The sequence below is a fragment of the Oncorhynchus keta genome, chromosome 3 (genome assembly GCF_023373465.1).
Source record: "Oncorhynchus keta strain PuntledgeMale-10-30-2019 chromosome 3, Oket_V2, whole genome shotgun sequence".
NCBI lineage: Eukaryota > Metazoa > Chordata > Actinopteri > Salmoniformes > Salmonidae > Oncorhynchus > Oncorhynchus keta.
Genome location: NC_068423.1, coordinates 1,605,709 through 1,620,087, shown reverse-complemented (window position 1 = coordinate 1,620,087; position 14,379 = coordinate 1,605,709). Strand labels below are relative to the sequence as shown.

Sequence of the window (14,379 nt, the reverse complement as noted above, 5' to 3'; positions counted from 1 at the left end):
GAGATGGAACAGAGTAAATTAACATTTCAACGTCATAGGTAACTTGTGAAATAGACACCGGCTGGAATGCGGTTTTAACCAATCAGCATTCAGGATTAGACCCACCTGTTGTATAAATTATGGCAAGAACAGCTCAAACAATCAAAGAGAAACGACAGTCCATCATTACTTCAAGACATGAAGGTCAGTCAATACGAAACATTTCAAGAACTTTGAGTTCTTAAGTGCAGTTGCAAAAACCCTCAAGCTATCACGGGTGTCATTGGAAGTAGACCAGAGTGCAGCGTGGTGAGCGTACATTTCTCTTTCTATTTAAAATGTCGCCAACAAAACAAAAAACGAAAAACAACCGTGAAGCTTACATACCCTCTTGGAACTGTGCATGCACAGTGCATTTGCAATATGATTCAACAGTGAAAAACACCAACTGGACAGGATGAAATCAACACAACGAGCGATGGAGAGGAACCACTATCACTGCCCGGCCATCCCGAGTTCATCAGGCCAGTCAATTTTACATTTCTGCAGTATTTTTGAGCTTGTCAAATTTGTGATGGTACATGGCAAATGGACTTAACATCCTGATTTGGCACTATCAAATCTTTCATATTGCATTTGGACATTTCTTATGGCATTTGGCCCCCCAAAAAAGTGACCTTTGACTTCCTATGAATAGGAAGTCTTCATATTGCAAATGGACAAAACATATGCCTTATGGACAAGCAAAAAACAAATTATGATAATCAAATATGACAAAAGTATGTTCATTTTGCAGTGTTACACTTTGCATTTGCCATATGGCATTGGACACCGTGCATACTCCGTGTATATTGTTGTTTGTTGTATATTGTTGTTACAGTGCAAATATGTTCCCATTCATTTTTGTCAATTTCAGGGGGAAGTTCCCTTACAGGGCTAAGTGCCACTAACAAAGATAACTACCCACACTGAAAGGAGGGAAAAAGGGCTACCTAAGTATGATTCCCAATCAGAGACAACGATAGACAGCTGTCCCCGATTGAGGACCATACCCGGCCAACACATAGAAACACAAATCATAGAAATAAAGGACATAGAATGCCCACCCAAATCACACCCTGACCAAACCAAAAAGAGACATAAAAAAGGCTCTCTAAGGTCAGGGCGTGACACAAGCGCTATGATGAAACTGACTCTCATGAGGACCGCCACAGGAAAGGAGGACCCAGAGTTACATCTGCTGCAGAGGATAAGTACATTAGAGTTAAATGCACCTCCGATTGCTGCCCAAATAAATGCTTCATGGAGTTCAAGTAACAGACACATCTCAACATCAACTTTTCAGAGGAGACTGCGTGAATCCGGCCTTTTTGCTGCAAAGAAACCACTACTAAAGGACACCAATAAGAAGAAAATACTTGCTTTGGCCAAGAAACACCATCAATGGACCAGTGGAAATCTGTCCTTTGGTCTGATGAGTCCACATTTGAGATGTTTGGTTCCAACCACTGTGTCTTTGTGAGACAAGGAGGAGGTGAATGGATGATCTCCACATGTGTGGTTCCCACCATGAAGCATGGAGGATGAGGTGTGATGGTGTGGGAGTGCTTTGCTGGTGACACTGCCAGTGATTTATTTAGAATTCAACATGGCTACCACAGGATTCTGCAGCGATATGCTGGTTTGCTTCCTCAGTTTTTCAACAGGACAATGACCCAACACACTTCCAGGCTGTGTAATGGCTATTTGACCAAGAAGAAGAGTGATGCATCAGATGACCTGGCCTCCACAATCACCCAATTGAGATGGTTTGAGATGAGTTGGACAACAGAGTTATGGAAAAGCAGCCAAAAGGTGCTCATCATATGTGGGAACTCATTCAAGACTGTTGGAAGAGCATTCCAGGTGAAGCTGGTTGAGAGAATGCCAAGCGTGTGCAAAGCTGTCATCAAGGCAAAGGGTGGCTATTTTGAATAATCTAAAATCTCAAATATATTTTGATTTGTTTAACACTTTTTTGGTTACATAGTTTTGATGGTTTCACTATTATTCTACAATGAAGAAAATATTAAAATAAAGAAAGACCCTTGAATGAGTAGGTGTGTCCAAATTTTTGACTGGTACTGTATGTCCAGGAGTTAATTTGCACTGTTGGACACTTGTTGTATTTGTCCACTTTACTGTCAGAACATAGCGGGTTAGGTATACATATGCTCACTGCAATCAAGTCTTTCCGTTACCCAAAAGTACTACATGTAGAAATGTCACTCACCCCCAAATTCTAAACCTCATGTATTGTATGTTTCACAGTTGAGTTGTCATCTTTCTGTTCGAGCACAGTAGGTTAGACTGTATCAAGTATTTATTTGTCTGTCAGCAGACTCTGCACTACCTGTAGAAGTGTCTCTTTATCCCTTATCCATTTATTTCCTCTGGATACACATTGTACAACACAGTCAATTTATTTCCTCCAAAATACCCTGCAGTCATATCCAATCAAAGGTATAATAATTTAAATTTGTTTAAGGTTCCAATTTACTTTCACTTAACTAGGCAAGTCAGTTACGAACAAATTCTTATTTTCAATGACGGTCTAGGAACACTGGGTTAACTGCCTTGTTCAGGGGCAGAACAACATATTTTTACCTTGTCAGCTTAGGGATTTGATCTTGCAACCTTGCGGTTACTAGTCCAATGCTGTAACCCCTAGGCTACCTGCCAAACCACAGATGAAAGAGAACAGGAAAAATCCTATCCACGAAAAAGTGTAAAGTGGTTGAAAAATCTTACTTTCAATTGAATTGCTATGGACAAGGCAGCGGTCTGTCTGTCTCATGGAGTCATGGAGAGCATCAAATGTCAAAGATCAAGGCAAGCTGAACTCACAGAGATGACGTCAGTGTCGATGGGGCTCATCTCCACCACGTTGGCGTGGTAGGGCTCGTCTCGCCACATGGGGGAATTGTCATTTATGTCCAGGATGGTGATGTTCACCTGGAGGGAGGAGTAGAAAGGGTTAATGACTGTTCTGAGTTCAGTTAAAGTCTTCAAGATAGAGAAGAGGGGGAGAGAGAGAGAAATGGAGAGACAGAAAGGGATAGAAAGAGAGAGAGAAAAAAAGAGAGAGAAGCATCTAAATGATCTGAGAGCAATAAGAAACAGGAAGATGTGTGAGAATGGAGGTGGTTACCGTGGCAATGCCAGTCTTTTGCAGTGGCCCCACCCCTCCGTCCACAGCTCTGACAATCAGGATGTACTCTGACTTCAGCTCTCTGTCCAGTAAGGCTGTAGTGGTTATCTCTCCTGAAACACACAGGTAATGCATAGGTCAAACACACATCAGACACACAACAGCATGTACAGAAACACACAGACGCCCATGACTAGTCACATACAAACATGCACACTCGCTCTCTAGTGTAACAGGGTTAAGTGTTCTGCTAACAGCTTTGCTTCCTCAAACGGACCAACGGCTTGAGCAACCCAAAGGTACTGATTGGATGGCTCCATCCGCAACATTTCAAGCTAGCTGTGGAGTGAGCTTTCGGCACGTTCTTAATTGCTTTGCACCACAGTGACTCAGTTCCTCATTTTACGATCGGATCCCCTGCCGCTTTTGGTTGCGCCCGGTTACCAGAGGCAGCCAGCCAATGCATTGCTTTGGTCTGAAGTAACAGTTCTGCAGCACACACTACGCTCTCTCTCTCTTTCTCTTTGTAGTGTTCGCTGAGGAGGGGTAGCTACAGGGCTCGAAATTAATCGCCTGTCTGAGATGATTCAAAACAGACTCTGGATCCAAAATTCATAGAACCACTACATAATTTTTTTTTAAAGCAATGAGGCTGATGCAACAGATCAGACCCTTTAGCTTAAATTGTTGATTAACTTCTTCATATTATAAGCGCAGAAATGCACACACGGCAGTAGGATATGCACGAATATTCCATAATGCAATGAGCGGGAACACGCTGTTCTAAAAAGCGCACTGCACATGTGAGCGATTTTATGTGACAGAAATTAAAACATCTGTTACAAATGTAGAAAGAGGGGATATCTAAAAGACGCAAACATTAGCATGGGTTGCTAATATGACTAGGATTGAGTCTATAGCTGATGGACAATGAAATTATGTTGATTTGAAAACCAATAGAATATGAAAGAAATCCTGGTTTCAATTGAGTAAGGAAGTGTTTATAAAATAAATCCCCTTAACATTTCTATGACCTGATTTTGGCATGGCTACTTTGAAACAAGGTAAGACATGCCTCATAAAATGAGGATGGAAGTGCAGGACATACAATTTTTGTGGGGAGTGCAGAGGATTTTAAGTAAATGAATGAATGGCTACATAGCTAGCTAGCTCACTACACTCTACAATTCATTATAGACTGGCACTATGTAGTCAGATAGCTAGCTATACCTATTACCAGAAAGTAAATAAATAGTTCAGCTAATAAAAACAGAATCTAATTCATGTTAATAAGCTATTATAAGCATTATTATGGCCAGCCATCTTTGTCATATGATATTTTTTTTATACCTTTATTTAACTAGGAAAGTATTTTAAGAACAAATTCTTATTTTCAATGACGGCCTAGGAACAGTGGGTTGTGGCCTGTTCAGGGAGCACCACCCATGTTGAGGCAGGCAGAGGACTAATATGTAATCAGGTGAGAATTTGAGTTATAAGGCACTATCAGTTCAACTCCTCATCTTTGCTGACTGTAGCCCAAAACAGTTGTTGCCTGCCTTCTGATTTAATTTGGTTGTCATGGCAGGGGTCAGAGACAGTCAGTAGAGAGAGGGAGAGCACAACCATGTTGAGGCACAGGGAGAGCACGAACAGATCATCATGTGACAATTTGGAATTGTAGTTATAAGGCTGTCTGGTGAAGCACTTTGCACAGCAATTTATATCGCACACAGATTGGAACTATCGGTTCAACTTCTCATCTTTGCTAAGTGTAGCCCATTTGCTATGGGAAATGTTGTTGCCTGAATTTGGATTTAATTTGGTTGTCATGGAGGTAGAAGGCATGGCTGTGCTTAACAATGGCGCACAGCAGATTGAATTATGGTGCCGTCTGTCATATCCACCAGGTGAAGCTGGATACCAAAGATAGGAAAACAATATGCCCAAAATGTATTTGGTGCATTTAAGTGAATTGAGACTGTATATCTGACCCCTTTCTGTTCCACTATATGCACATCTTTGTATAAGGTTGATGGTGAATGACATTTTTTTTGCCACATATTTTTGTATGATACCATACTGGTTTATTTTAAAGTATTTTGCTTGATCCATATTGAAGAGTTATATTTTGACTCTCACTCGTTATTTTATTAATTAATACTGCAATTAAATTGTGTAACCAAGTAAGACATTTCTGGAGTCAGATTGCCTTGACTCCTTTTAAGTTAATTTGGTATAAGAAATTAGTTATTCAAGACCATACAAGTTACTAGCCAAGTGTGGTGAAGGGTAGTACACCAATAGAATAATGGGTTTTGGCATATACTGGTTGATTGTTTATCAACAAAACTGAGATGTACGCAACTATGGGGAAAAACAGACAGGGTTGGCTTAGATGTTTGACCACTGTAAGCCATATTTCGTCTCCAAAGTTTATTGAAGACATGAATAGATTTGCACAATGAGCACTTGTTGTCTCTCAAATACATCGTTACAGTTGTTGGTTAGCTAGCTTAGCCATATAGGCATTGACATAAAAAAAACACCACAAAACAAGACATGGTATCAATAACAAGATGAAACAAGCTGAACCGAGCCACGTACAATTCCCCACATGGCAGTTTCTTGTCATTCTTGCTATCAATCTGGCCATCCAGAATCACAACAACACACAGACTCCTGCCCCATGGAAACGCTTACAACGTTTTTGTGACGTTGTCAGCCAACCCATCTATTGAAATGTAATTAAAGATGGAGTGTGGTGGTGACTTTCTGAACAGTTAACATTAAGAACACGGTTTTAAGTAATATAGAAAAAAATATGGGGTTTCAGTTGTGACTGGGGTATACTGACCAATTTATCAGGACATTTCTTTATACATTTCCCCCTCAAAATTCACCAGAAATAACCATTTCACAGCTGTTACCAGAACATCTGAGAGGGGTGTTGACACCGGAACCCATTGACCCTTACCACCACAATATCCAACACAAAGTTACGCCTTGCACACACACGCAAACACACTCACCTGAGCGTGTGTTGAGGCGGAACTGGGAGGAGCCCTGTAGGGAGTAGATGAGTGAGGCCTGTCCAAACTCCCGGGAGGCATCCAGATCAGTGGCATTCACAAACACAACCGTCGCCCCTGAGAAAGAGGGGAAGAAAGAGGAAGGGATATCAAGAGTCAGGTGTACAAATATATATGAGGAGTGAAAGAGAGGGGGAGCAAGAGGGGGGGGATGAGGGGGGATCAGGCATCTTTCAACCTCCACTCTCTCGCACTCAGCTACACTGACAGAGAATGGCACTGAGTCGGTTTATGGATTAGTGGATTATCAGCAGCTTGTTTGGTATTATGGTCCATGCATGGAAGAGCCCTGATAAATGTCCAGGGAAGGTGATGAGAGGCTAGGTCCAGAGCCCCATGGTTAGCTAGTAAAGTTAGCTCCACGGTCCACCCCCACAGTCCACTTTGCTTTCAAATTGGCACTTCAATGTGTGTGTGTGTGTGTGTGTGTGTGTGTGTGTGTGTGTGTGTGTGTGTGTGTGTGTGTGTGTGTGTGTGTGTGTGTGTGTGTGTGTGTGTGTGTGTGTGTGTGTGTGTGTGTGTGTGTGTGTGTCTGACACATTTGCCAAGCTCTGCAGCAGCTCTGGCGGACGAGGGAATGGTCACTTATCTCAATTCATCCAGTGATTGGAAACAAAACTATTGCATACTCTGATTACATGCATGAGAATGAATAGTGATAGTAATTTAACTGCACTGGCCTGCTAAGCACTTAAAAATAATATATAAAACCACATAAGAAAATATGAGACAAGAGGGGATACAAGTCGTAACATAAAAAACTACCCAACGCAAAGAAAGGAATATCATTGAAACTCAAGGTAAAGGATAAGAAGTGATAGGGTGAGGTTTGGCCATTAAACTAGTCTATTATTATTGCACAAGGCCATTGTAATGATCTACAGTATGTCAAAGCTGTTTGAATTGAACGGAAGGAATGAATGGACACACAGTTTTAGCCATTGACCTAAGTGTAACACCAGTCTGAAAATGTGACTTATTGTCCTTGTTTCCACCACTCCTGGCCTCTCTCCCAAAGCGCATTGGAGGATGGAGGAAGCAGGGTTTTTGAAGGGTAGTTTTTAGACACAACCCAGCTGTCTTCTGTGAGTGACTCCAACCGTAGATATATAATTGTTTATGTAATAAAGGGATTTAATTTGACTACGTAATGCATTCATGACATGTTTATTTCGGTGGGCGAGGGTGAAATAACATGTAGTATTGGACACCATCTGGATGTCACCGTAACATGTCAATTAGCTAATGTAACGACAATCCATTGCAAAATAAATGCAAATGATCCATGCAAAAAGTATTGTATCGAGGTGGTTCCAACGTGAGTTTCTTCCCACTGGTCAGCAATTGCTTCCCACCGGGCAGCTGTAGGCTGTCACATGTCGTTAGCAGGAGCTAACGTGTTTTCCCACTTGACTTCATTTTGAGTAGGCTAGCAGCCTACACAACAAATAACTTGTAATATTGGTAGAAACCATCTTGAAACCAGTTTGCGGCAACACAACAACACGCCCATACCCAAAAAACACAAGCCCATACCCCAAAAAATTAAGAGGTGAATATAACAAATAATTAAAGAGCAGCAGTAAAAAAAACAATAGCTTGGCTATATACAGGGGGTACCGGTACAGAGTCAATGTGTGGGGGCACCGGTGTCGAGGTAATTGAGGTAATATGTACATTTAGGTAGAGTTATTAAAGTGACTATGCATAGATAATAACAGAGAGTAGCAGCAGCGTAGAAGAGGAGAATGGGCAATGCAAATAGTCTGGGTAGAAATTTGATTAGATGTTCAGGAGTCTTATGGCTTGGGGTTAGAATCTGTTTTAGAAGCCTCTTGGACCTAGACTTGGCGCTCTGGTACCGCTTGCCGTGCAGTAGCAGGGAAAACAGTCTATGACTAGGGTGGCTGGAGTCTTTGACAACTTTTAGGGCCTTCCTCTGACATTGCCTGGTATAGAGGTCCTGGATAGCAGGAAGCTTGTTGCCGTACCAGGCAGTGATACAACCCGTCAGGATGCCTTCGATGGTGCAGCTGTAAAACCTTTTGAGGATCTGAGGACCCATGCCAAATCTTTTCAGTCTCCTGAGGGGGAATAGGTTTTGTCGTGCCATTTTCATGACTGTCTTGGCGAGCTTGGACCATGTTAGTTTGTTGGTGATGTGGACGCCAAGGAACATGAAGCTCTCAACCTGCTCTACTACAGCCCCGTCCATGAGAGTTTATTTGTTCTTTGTGTTCTAACAAATAAACTGGTCTCCCTTTCTCCTTTTAGGACTCTGAGTGGCCCTGAGGTAGGTCAGGAGACAAAAGACAGATGCTCTGGAGATCTTTTACAACTCTTACAACCATCTTTAACAGCCAGGAATGTGAGGTTTAGGAGAAGGGGAGTCTGGCCATGATACCCAAAAATTGGCGCCAATAGCCCAGTGACATTAAAACACATTTCTGAAAAATGTATCAAACTGAAGCATACTGGAACATTTCTTCCACATTTTTCTGTCACTAAAAGGCATGTTTCTACAGGATACATAGAGTTGAAGTCGGAAGTTTACATATACTTAGGTTGGAGTCATTAAAATGAGTTTTTCAACCACTCCACAAATGTCTTTTTAACAAACTATAGTTTTGGCAAGATGGTTACGACATCGACTTTGTGCATGAAACAAGTAATTTTTCCAACAATAGTTTACAGACAGATTATTTCACTTATAATTCTCTGTATCACTTCCAGTGGGTCAGACGTTTACATACACTGAGTTGACTGTGCTTTTAAAACCTCTTTGGGCTAGGGGGCAGTATTTTGACATCCGGATGAAAAGCGTGCCCAAAGTAAACTGCCTGTTACTCAGGCCCAGAAGCTAGGATATGCATATAATTGGTAGATTTGGATACAAAACACTCTAAAGTTTCTACAACTGTTAAAATAATGTCTGTGAGTATAACATAATTGATATGGCAGGTGAAACCCCGAGGACAAACCATCTCCCCCCAAAATAAATTCAGCCTACCACTGTTTTCAATGGCTGTCATGTTTATTATGAGGGTAAATACTCCCAGATTGTAGTTCCTAGGGCTTCCACTAGATGTCAACAGTCTTTAGAAAGAGTTTCGGGCTTGTTTTTGGAAAAATGAGCTAGAATTGTAGTTTTTCTAAGTGGCACCCATTTTGGCTGTAGTGTTTTCATGCGCGTGGATGAGAGAATGTTCTTTGTTGTTTATCTCCGATGAAGACAATACCAATTCTCCGTCTTAAATTTTATCCTTTATTTACGTATTAGGGTACCTGAGGCTTGATTATGAATGTTGTTTGACTTGTTTGGAGAATTTTATTGGTAACGTTTCAGATTCATTTTGTATACATTTTGAATTGGGGAAACTTTTGATTTATTGAATGAAGCGCGCCAGCTAAACTGAGTTTTTGTGGTTATAAAGAAGGACTTTATCGAACAAAAGGACAATTTGTGATGTAGCTGGTACCTTTCGGAGTGCCAACAGAAGAAGATAAGGCTTTTATTATAGCGCTATTTCTGACTTTCGTGACGCACCTGCCTGGTTGAAAAATGTTTTTCATGGTTTTGTGTGCGGGGCGCTGTCCTCAGATAATCGCATGGTTTGATTTCGCCATAAAGCATTTTTTTAAATCTGACACAGCAGCTGGATTTACAAGAAGTTACGCTTTATTTTGTGTATGACACTTGTATTTTCATGAATGTTAAATATTTCTATTTCCGTCATTTTAATTTTGCGCTCTGCAATTTCACTGGATATGGTCGAGGTTGCTAGCGGAACGCCTGTGCCAGAAAGGTTTGTATTACCATATCATTGTTGTACGTAAGGGTGGCCATCACAAAGCCCTGACCTCAATCCCATAGAAAATGTGTGGGCAGAACTGAAAAAGCGTGTGAGAGCAAGGAGGCCTACAAACCTGACTCAGTTACACCAGCTCTGTCAGGAGGAATGGGCCAAAATTCAGCCAACTTATTGTGGAAAGCTTGTGGAAGGCTACCTGAAACATTTGACCAAGTAAAATAATTTAATGCTATCAAATACTATTTGAGTGTGTGTAAACTTCTGACCCACTGGGAATGTGATGAAATAAATACAAGCTGAAATAAATCATTCTATCTACTGTTATTCTTACATTTCACACCACTTTAAAAGAAAGTGGTGATCCTAATTGACCTAATGCAGGGAATGTTTATTAGGATTAATTGTCAGGAGTTGTGAAAAAACTGAGTTTAATTGTATTTGGGGTCACTTAGAAATGTGCTTGATATTGAAAGAAAAGCAACATTTTGGTCCATTAAAATAACATAAAATTGATCAGAACTGCAATGTTGTAAATTACTATTGTAGCTGTAAACGGCTGATTTTTATTGGAATATCTACATAGACGTACAGAGGCCCATTATCAGCAACTATCACGCCTGTGTTCCAATGGCACGTTGTGTTAGCTTATCAAAGTTAATAATTTTAAAAGGCTAATTGATCACTAGAAAAATATTTTGCAAGCTGAAAACTGAAAACAGCTGGCAGCTTCATTAAACAGCTGGCATGAACTGTCAGCTTCATTAAATAGTAACCACAAAACACCAGTCTCAACTTCAACAGTGAAGAGGCGACTTCAGGATTCTGGCCTTCTAGGCAGAGTTGCAAAGAAAAAGCCATGTCTCAGACTGGCCAATAAAATTAAAATATTATGATGTGTAAAAGAACACAGATACTGGACAGAGGTGAGAACCACTCACTGGCATAGTGTGAACCACTCACTGGCATCTGACTTTTTGAATACTTTATAGTCCAGCTATCTGTATCCTCTCATCTGTAAGCCCACAACAGTGACCAGTTCATCTGCCACCCTTACTGACAATATTTTTTACAAATTCTTTGAATAATGTGGCTAATACAGGTATACTTTATACTGACATTTTTGTTCTCTTTCCAATTTTCCACTTATTTTTAGCAGCTGGAAATGAACAGACGGGAATGATTAGTAGCATTACATGTAGAATATTTAATATTGTGAGCACTTTAAGATGTTGATTGATTATATTTCATCGGAAAATGTTGCTAATCAGGCCGATGTGGAGTCTGCTTACCAAACTTTTCTCACATCTTTCAATTCTGTATTTCACCACTGCTTACCCTTAATTAAACCATGTATGAGAGCAGCGGAAGGGTTCTGGAAACCTTGGTTTACCACCGGTCTAAATAATCCTCAGTAAAAAAAACTAGTTGTATAAAAAGTTTCTCACAAATTTACTCACCAACTTCGGATATCCATAAAAATATATTTTACTAACATATTCCAAGAATCCTTAAATAATACAACGTCAACTTGGACAATCATCAATCAACTGTTGAGTAAGAAAAAGGCATATTCAACTATCTCATCTCAATGTATTGTTGGAAATAAGACCTAGAGTGATCCTGATGTTATTTCATGTGAATTTAAATATTTTTCTGATGAATGTGGGTTCCTCTCTGTCAAAGAAATTTGAGAAAATGTAAAATCCCTTGGAAATCCCTTGTATTACATTAACCTGTTAAGTCGACCCTCTACTTTTTCGAACATTCTGTTAAAAATCGTGCAACATTTCAGCGGAATATAGTATATGCATATGATTATTATGTGTGGATAGAAAACACTCAGACGTTTATAAAGCTGGTTAAATCACGGCTGTGACTATAACAGAACGTGCGTTTCATCGAAAAGTGCAGGAAAATCTGATCACTGAAAATGGAAATAAATATCCTTGCACTACTTCCAGGAATTGTTCAAAGTGAACCGAATTAAATGAGGCCGAGGTTGCAGTGCCTACAGCTTCCACACGTTGTCTAGAGTCTTGTCATTTGATTCAGCTTTGATTCTTGGTCTAACCGAATCAAGGGAATCGATTCCCTCCGGTCTCCGACCGGATGTTTTGGTTGAGCTCTCTCCAAGAACATTTTTCGAGACGGACAGCTATAGAATTGACATCTCCTCCTGATGAATTTTATTGCTTATTAACGTGTACTAATACCTAAAGTTGCATTACAAAAGTATTTCGAAGTGTTTTGTGAAAGTTTATCGTAGACTTTTTGAATTTTAAAAAATTACGTTATGAAACGCTTTTTTTTCAGTTTATCACACAGTCTTCATAGATCGATATCTAGGCTATATATGGACCGATTTAATCGAAAAAAAGACCCAATAGTGATTATGGGACATCTAGGAGTGCCAACAAAAAAGATGGTCAAAGGTAATGAATGTTTTATATTTTATTTGTGCGGTTTGTGTAGCGACGACTATGCTAATTATTTTGTTTACGTCCCCTGCGGGTCTTTTGGGGTGTTACATGCTATCAGATAATAGCTTCTCATGCTGTTTTACTATCGTCTCCTTATATGGCTGTGAATGTGCTGTGAACGAGCTTATGCTCTCTGCCGTTCGTCCAAGATGTCTGCAGCATTGTGACGTATTTGTAGGCATATCATTGGAAGATTGGCCATAAGAGACTACATTTGCCAGGGGTCCGTCCGGTGTTCTTTGTCTAAGTTGGTGCGTAATTCCCAGTGGCAATCATTTTACCATGCGATAACAGAGGGAGAAGCACACTTCCAGGAACGATACATCATTGAAGAAATATGTGAAAAACACCTTGAGGATTGGTTCTAAACAACGTTTGCCATGTTTCAGTCGATATTATGGAGTTAATTTGGAAAAAAGTTTGGCGTTTGGATAACTGAATTTTCTGGGTTTTTTGGTAGCCAAATGTGACGCACCAAACGGACCGATTTCTCCTGCACAAAAAAATCTTTCAGGAAAAACTGAACATTTGCTATCTAACTGAGAGTCTCCTCATTGAAAACATCCAAAGTTCTTCAAAGGTAAATGATTTATTGAATGTTTTTGCTGGTTTTTGTGAAAATGTTGCCTGGTGATGCTAACGCTAAATGCTAATGCTAAATGCTAACGCTAAATGCTAGTTTTGCTATGGTAGAGAAGCATATTTTTGAACATCTGAGATGACAGTGTTGTTAACAAAAGGCTAAGCATGAGAGCTAGCATATTGATTTCATTTCATTTGCGATTTTCATGAATAGTTAACGTTGCGTTATGGTAATAGCTTGAGGCTGTAGTCATGATCCCGGACCCGGGTTGGCTCGACACAAGAAGTTAATGAAATCTGACATTTTTTTTTCACTTCAATAGTCAAAATGATGGCGCCGAAGCGGCAATAGCTTTTCACTGTATAAGAGACTGAGCAAAAATATGAACGCAAAAGGCAACAACTTCAAAGATTTTAGTGTGTTACAGTTCATATGCGGAAATCAGTCAATTGAAATAAATGTATTCCACACTAATCTATGGATTTCACATGACTGGGAATACAGATACAGAATGTATCCGATGTGACCACCATTTGCACTATTCGCCTCATTCTTCAAAGTAGCCACCCTTTGCCTTGATGACAATTTTGCACACTCTTGGCTTTCTCTCAACCAGACAAGGTAGGGGTGGTATACAGAGGATAGCCTTATTTGTTAAAAGATCAAGTCCATGTTATGGCAAGAACAGCTCAAATAAGCAAAGAGAAATGACAGTCAATATATATTTTAAGACATGATGGTCAGTTAATACATAACATTTCAATAACTTTTAAAGTTTAAAGTGCAGTCGCAAAAACCATCAAGTGCTCTGATGAAACTGGCTCTCATGAGGATCGCCACAGGAAAGGATGACCCAGAGTTACCTCTGCTGCAGATGATAAGTTCATTGGAGTTACCAGCAGCTCAGATTGCACCCAAAATAAATGCTTCACAGAGTTCAAATAACAGACACATCTCAACATCAACCGTTCATGGTTGAATTTATGAATATAAACCACTAGTAAAGTACATCAATAAGAAGAGACTTGCTTGGGCAAAGAAACACGCGCAATGGACATTAGATTGGTGGAAATCTGTCCTTTGGTCTGATGAACCTAAATTTGGGAGACTCAGAGTTGGTGAATGGAGGATCTCTGCATGTGTGGTTCCCATCGTGAAGCATGGAGGAGGAAGTGTGATGGTATGGGGGTGCTTTGCTGGTGACACTGTCAGTGATTTATTTAGAACGTAAGGCACACTTAAC

At 40.2% G+C, this 14,379-nt stretch overlaps 1 protein-coding gene across 1 annotated transcript in view; it reads right to left on the bottom strand.

Annotated features, from left to right (window-relative positions):
- The window catches only part of LOC118363666 (cadherin-23-like), a 544,503-nt gene that overhangs the window by 187,364 nt on the left and 342,760 nt on the right, over positions 1-14,379 (bottom strand). Inside the window, exons 19-21 of the mRNA XM_052486131.1 lie at positions 6,202-6,318; positions 3,170-3,282; positions 2,866-2,973 (exon numbers count right to left, since the gene is read on the bottom strand). Of these exons, the coding sequence (XP_052342091.1) occupies positions 2,866-2,973; positions 3,170-3,282; positions 6,202-6,318 (338 nt within the window). The remainder of the gene's footprint in view (positions 1-2,865; positions 2,974-3,169; positions 3,283-6,201; positions 6,319-14,379) is intronic.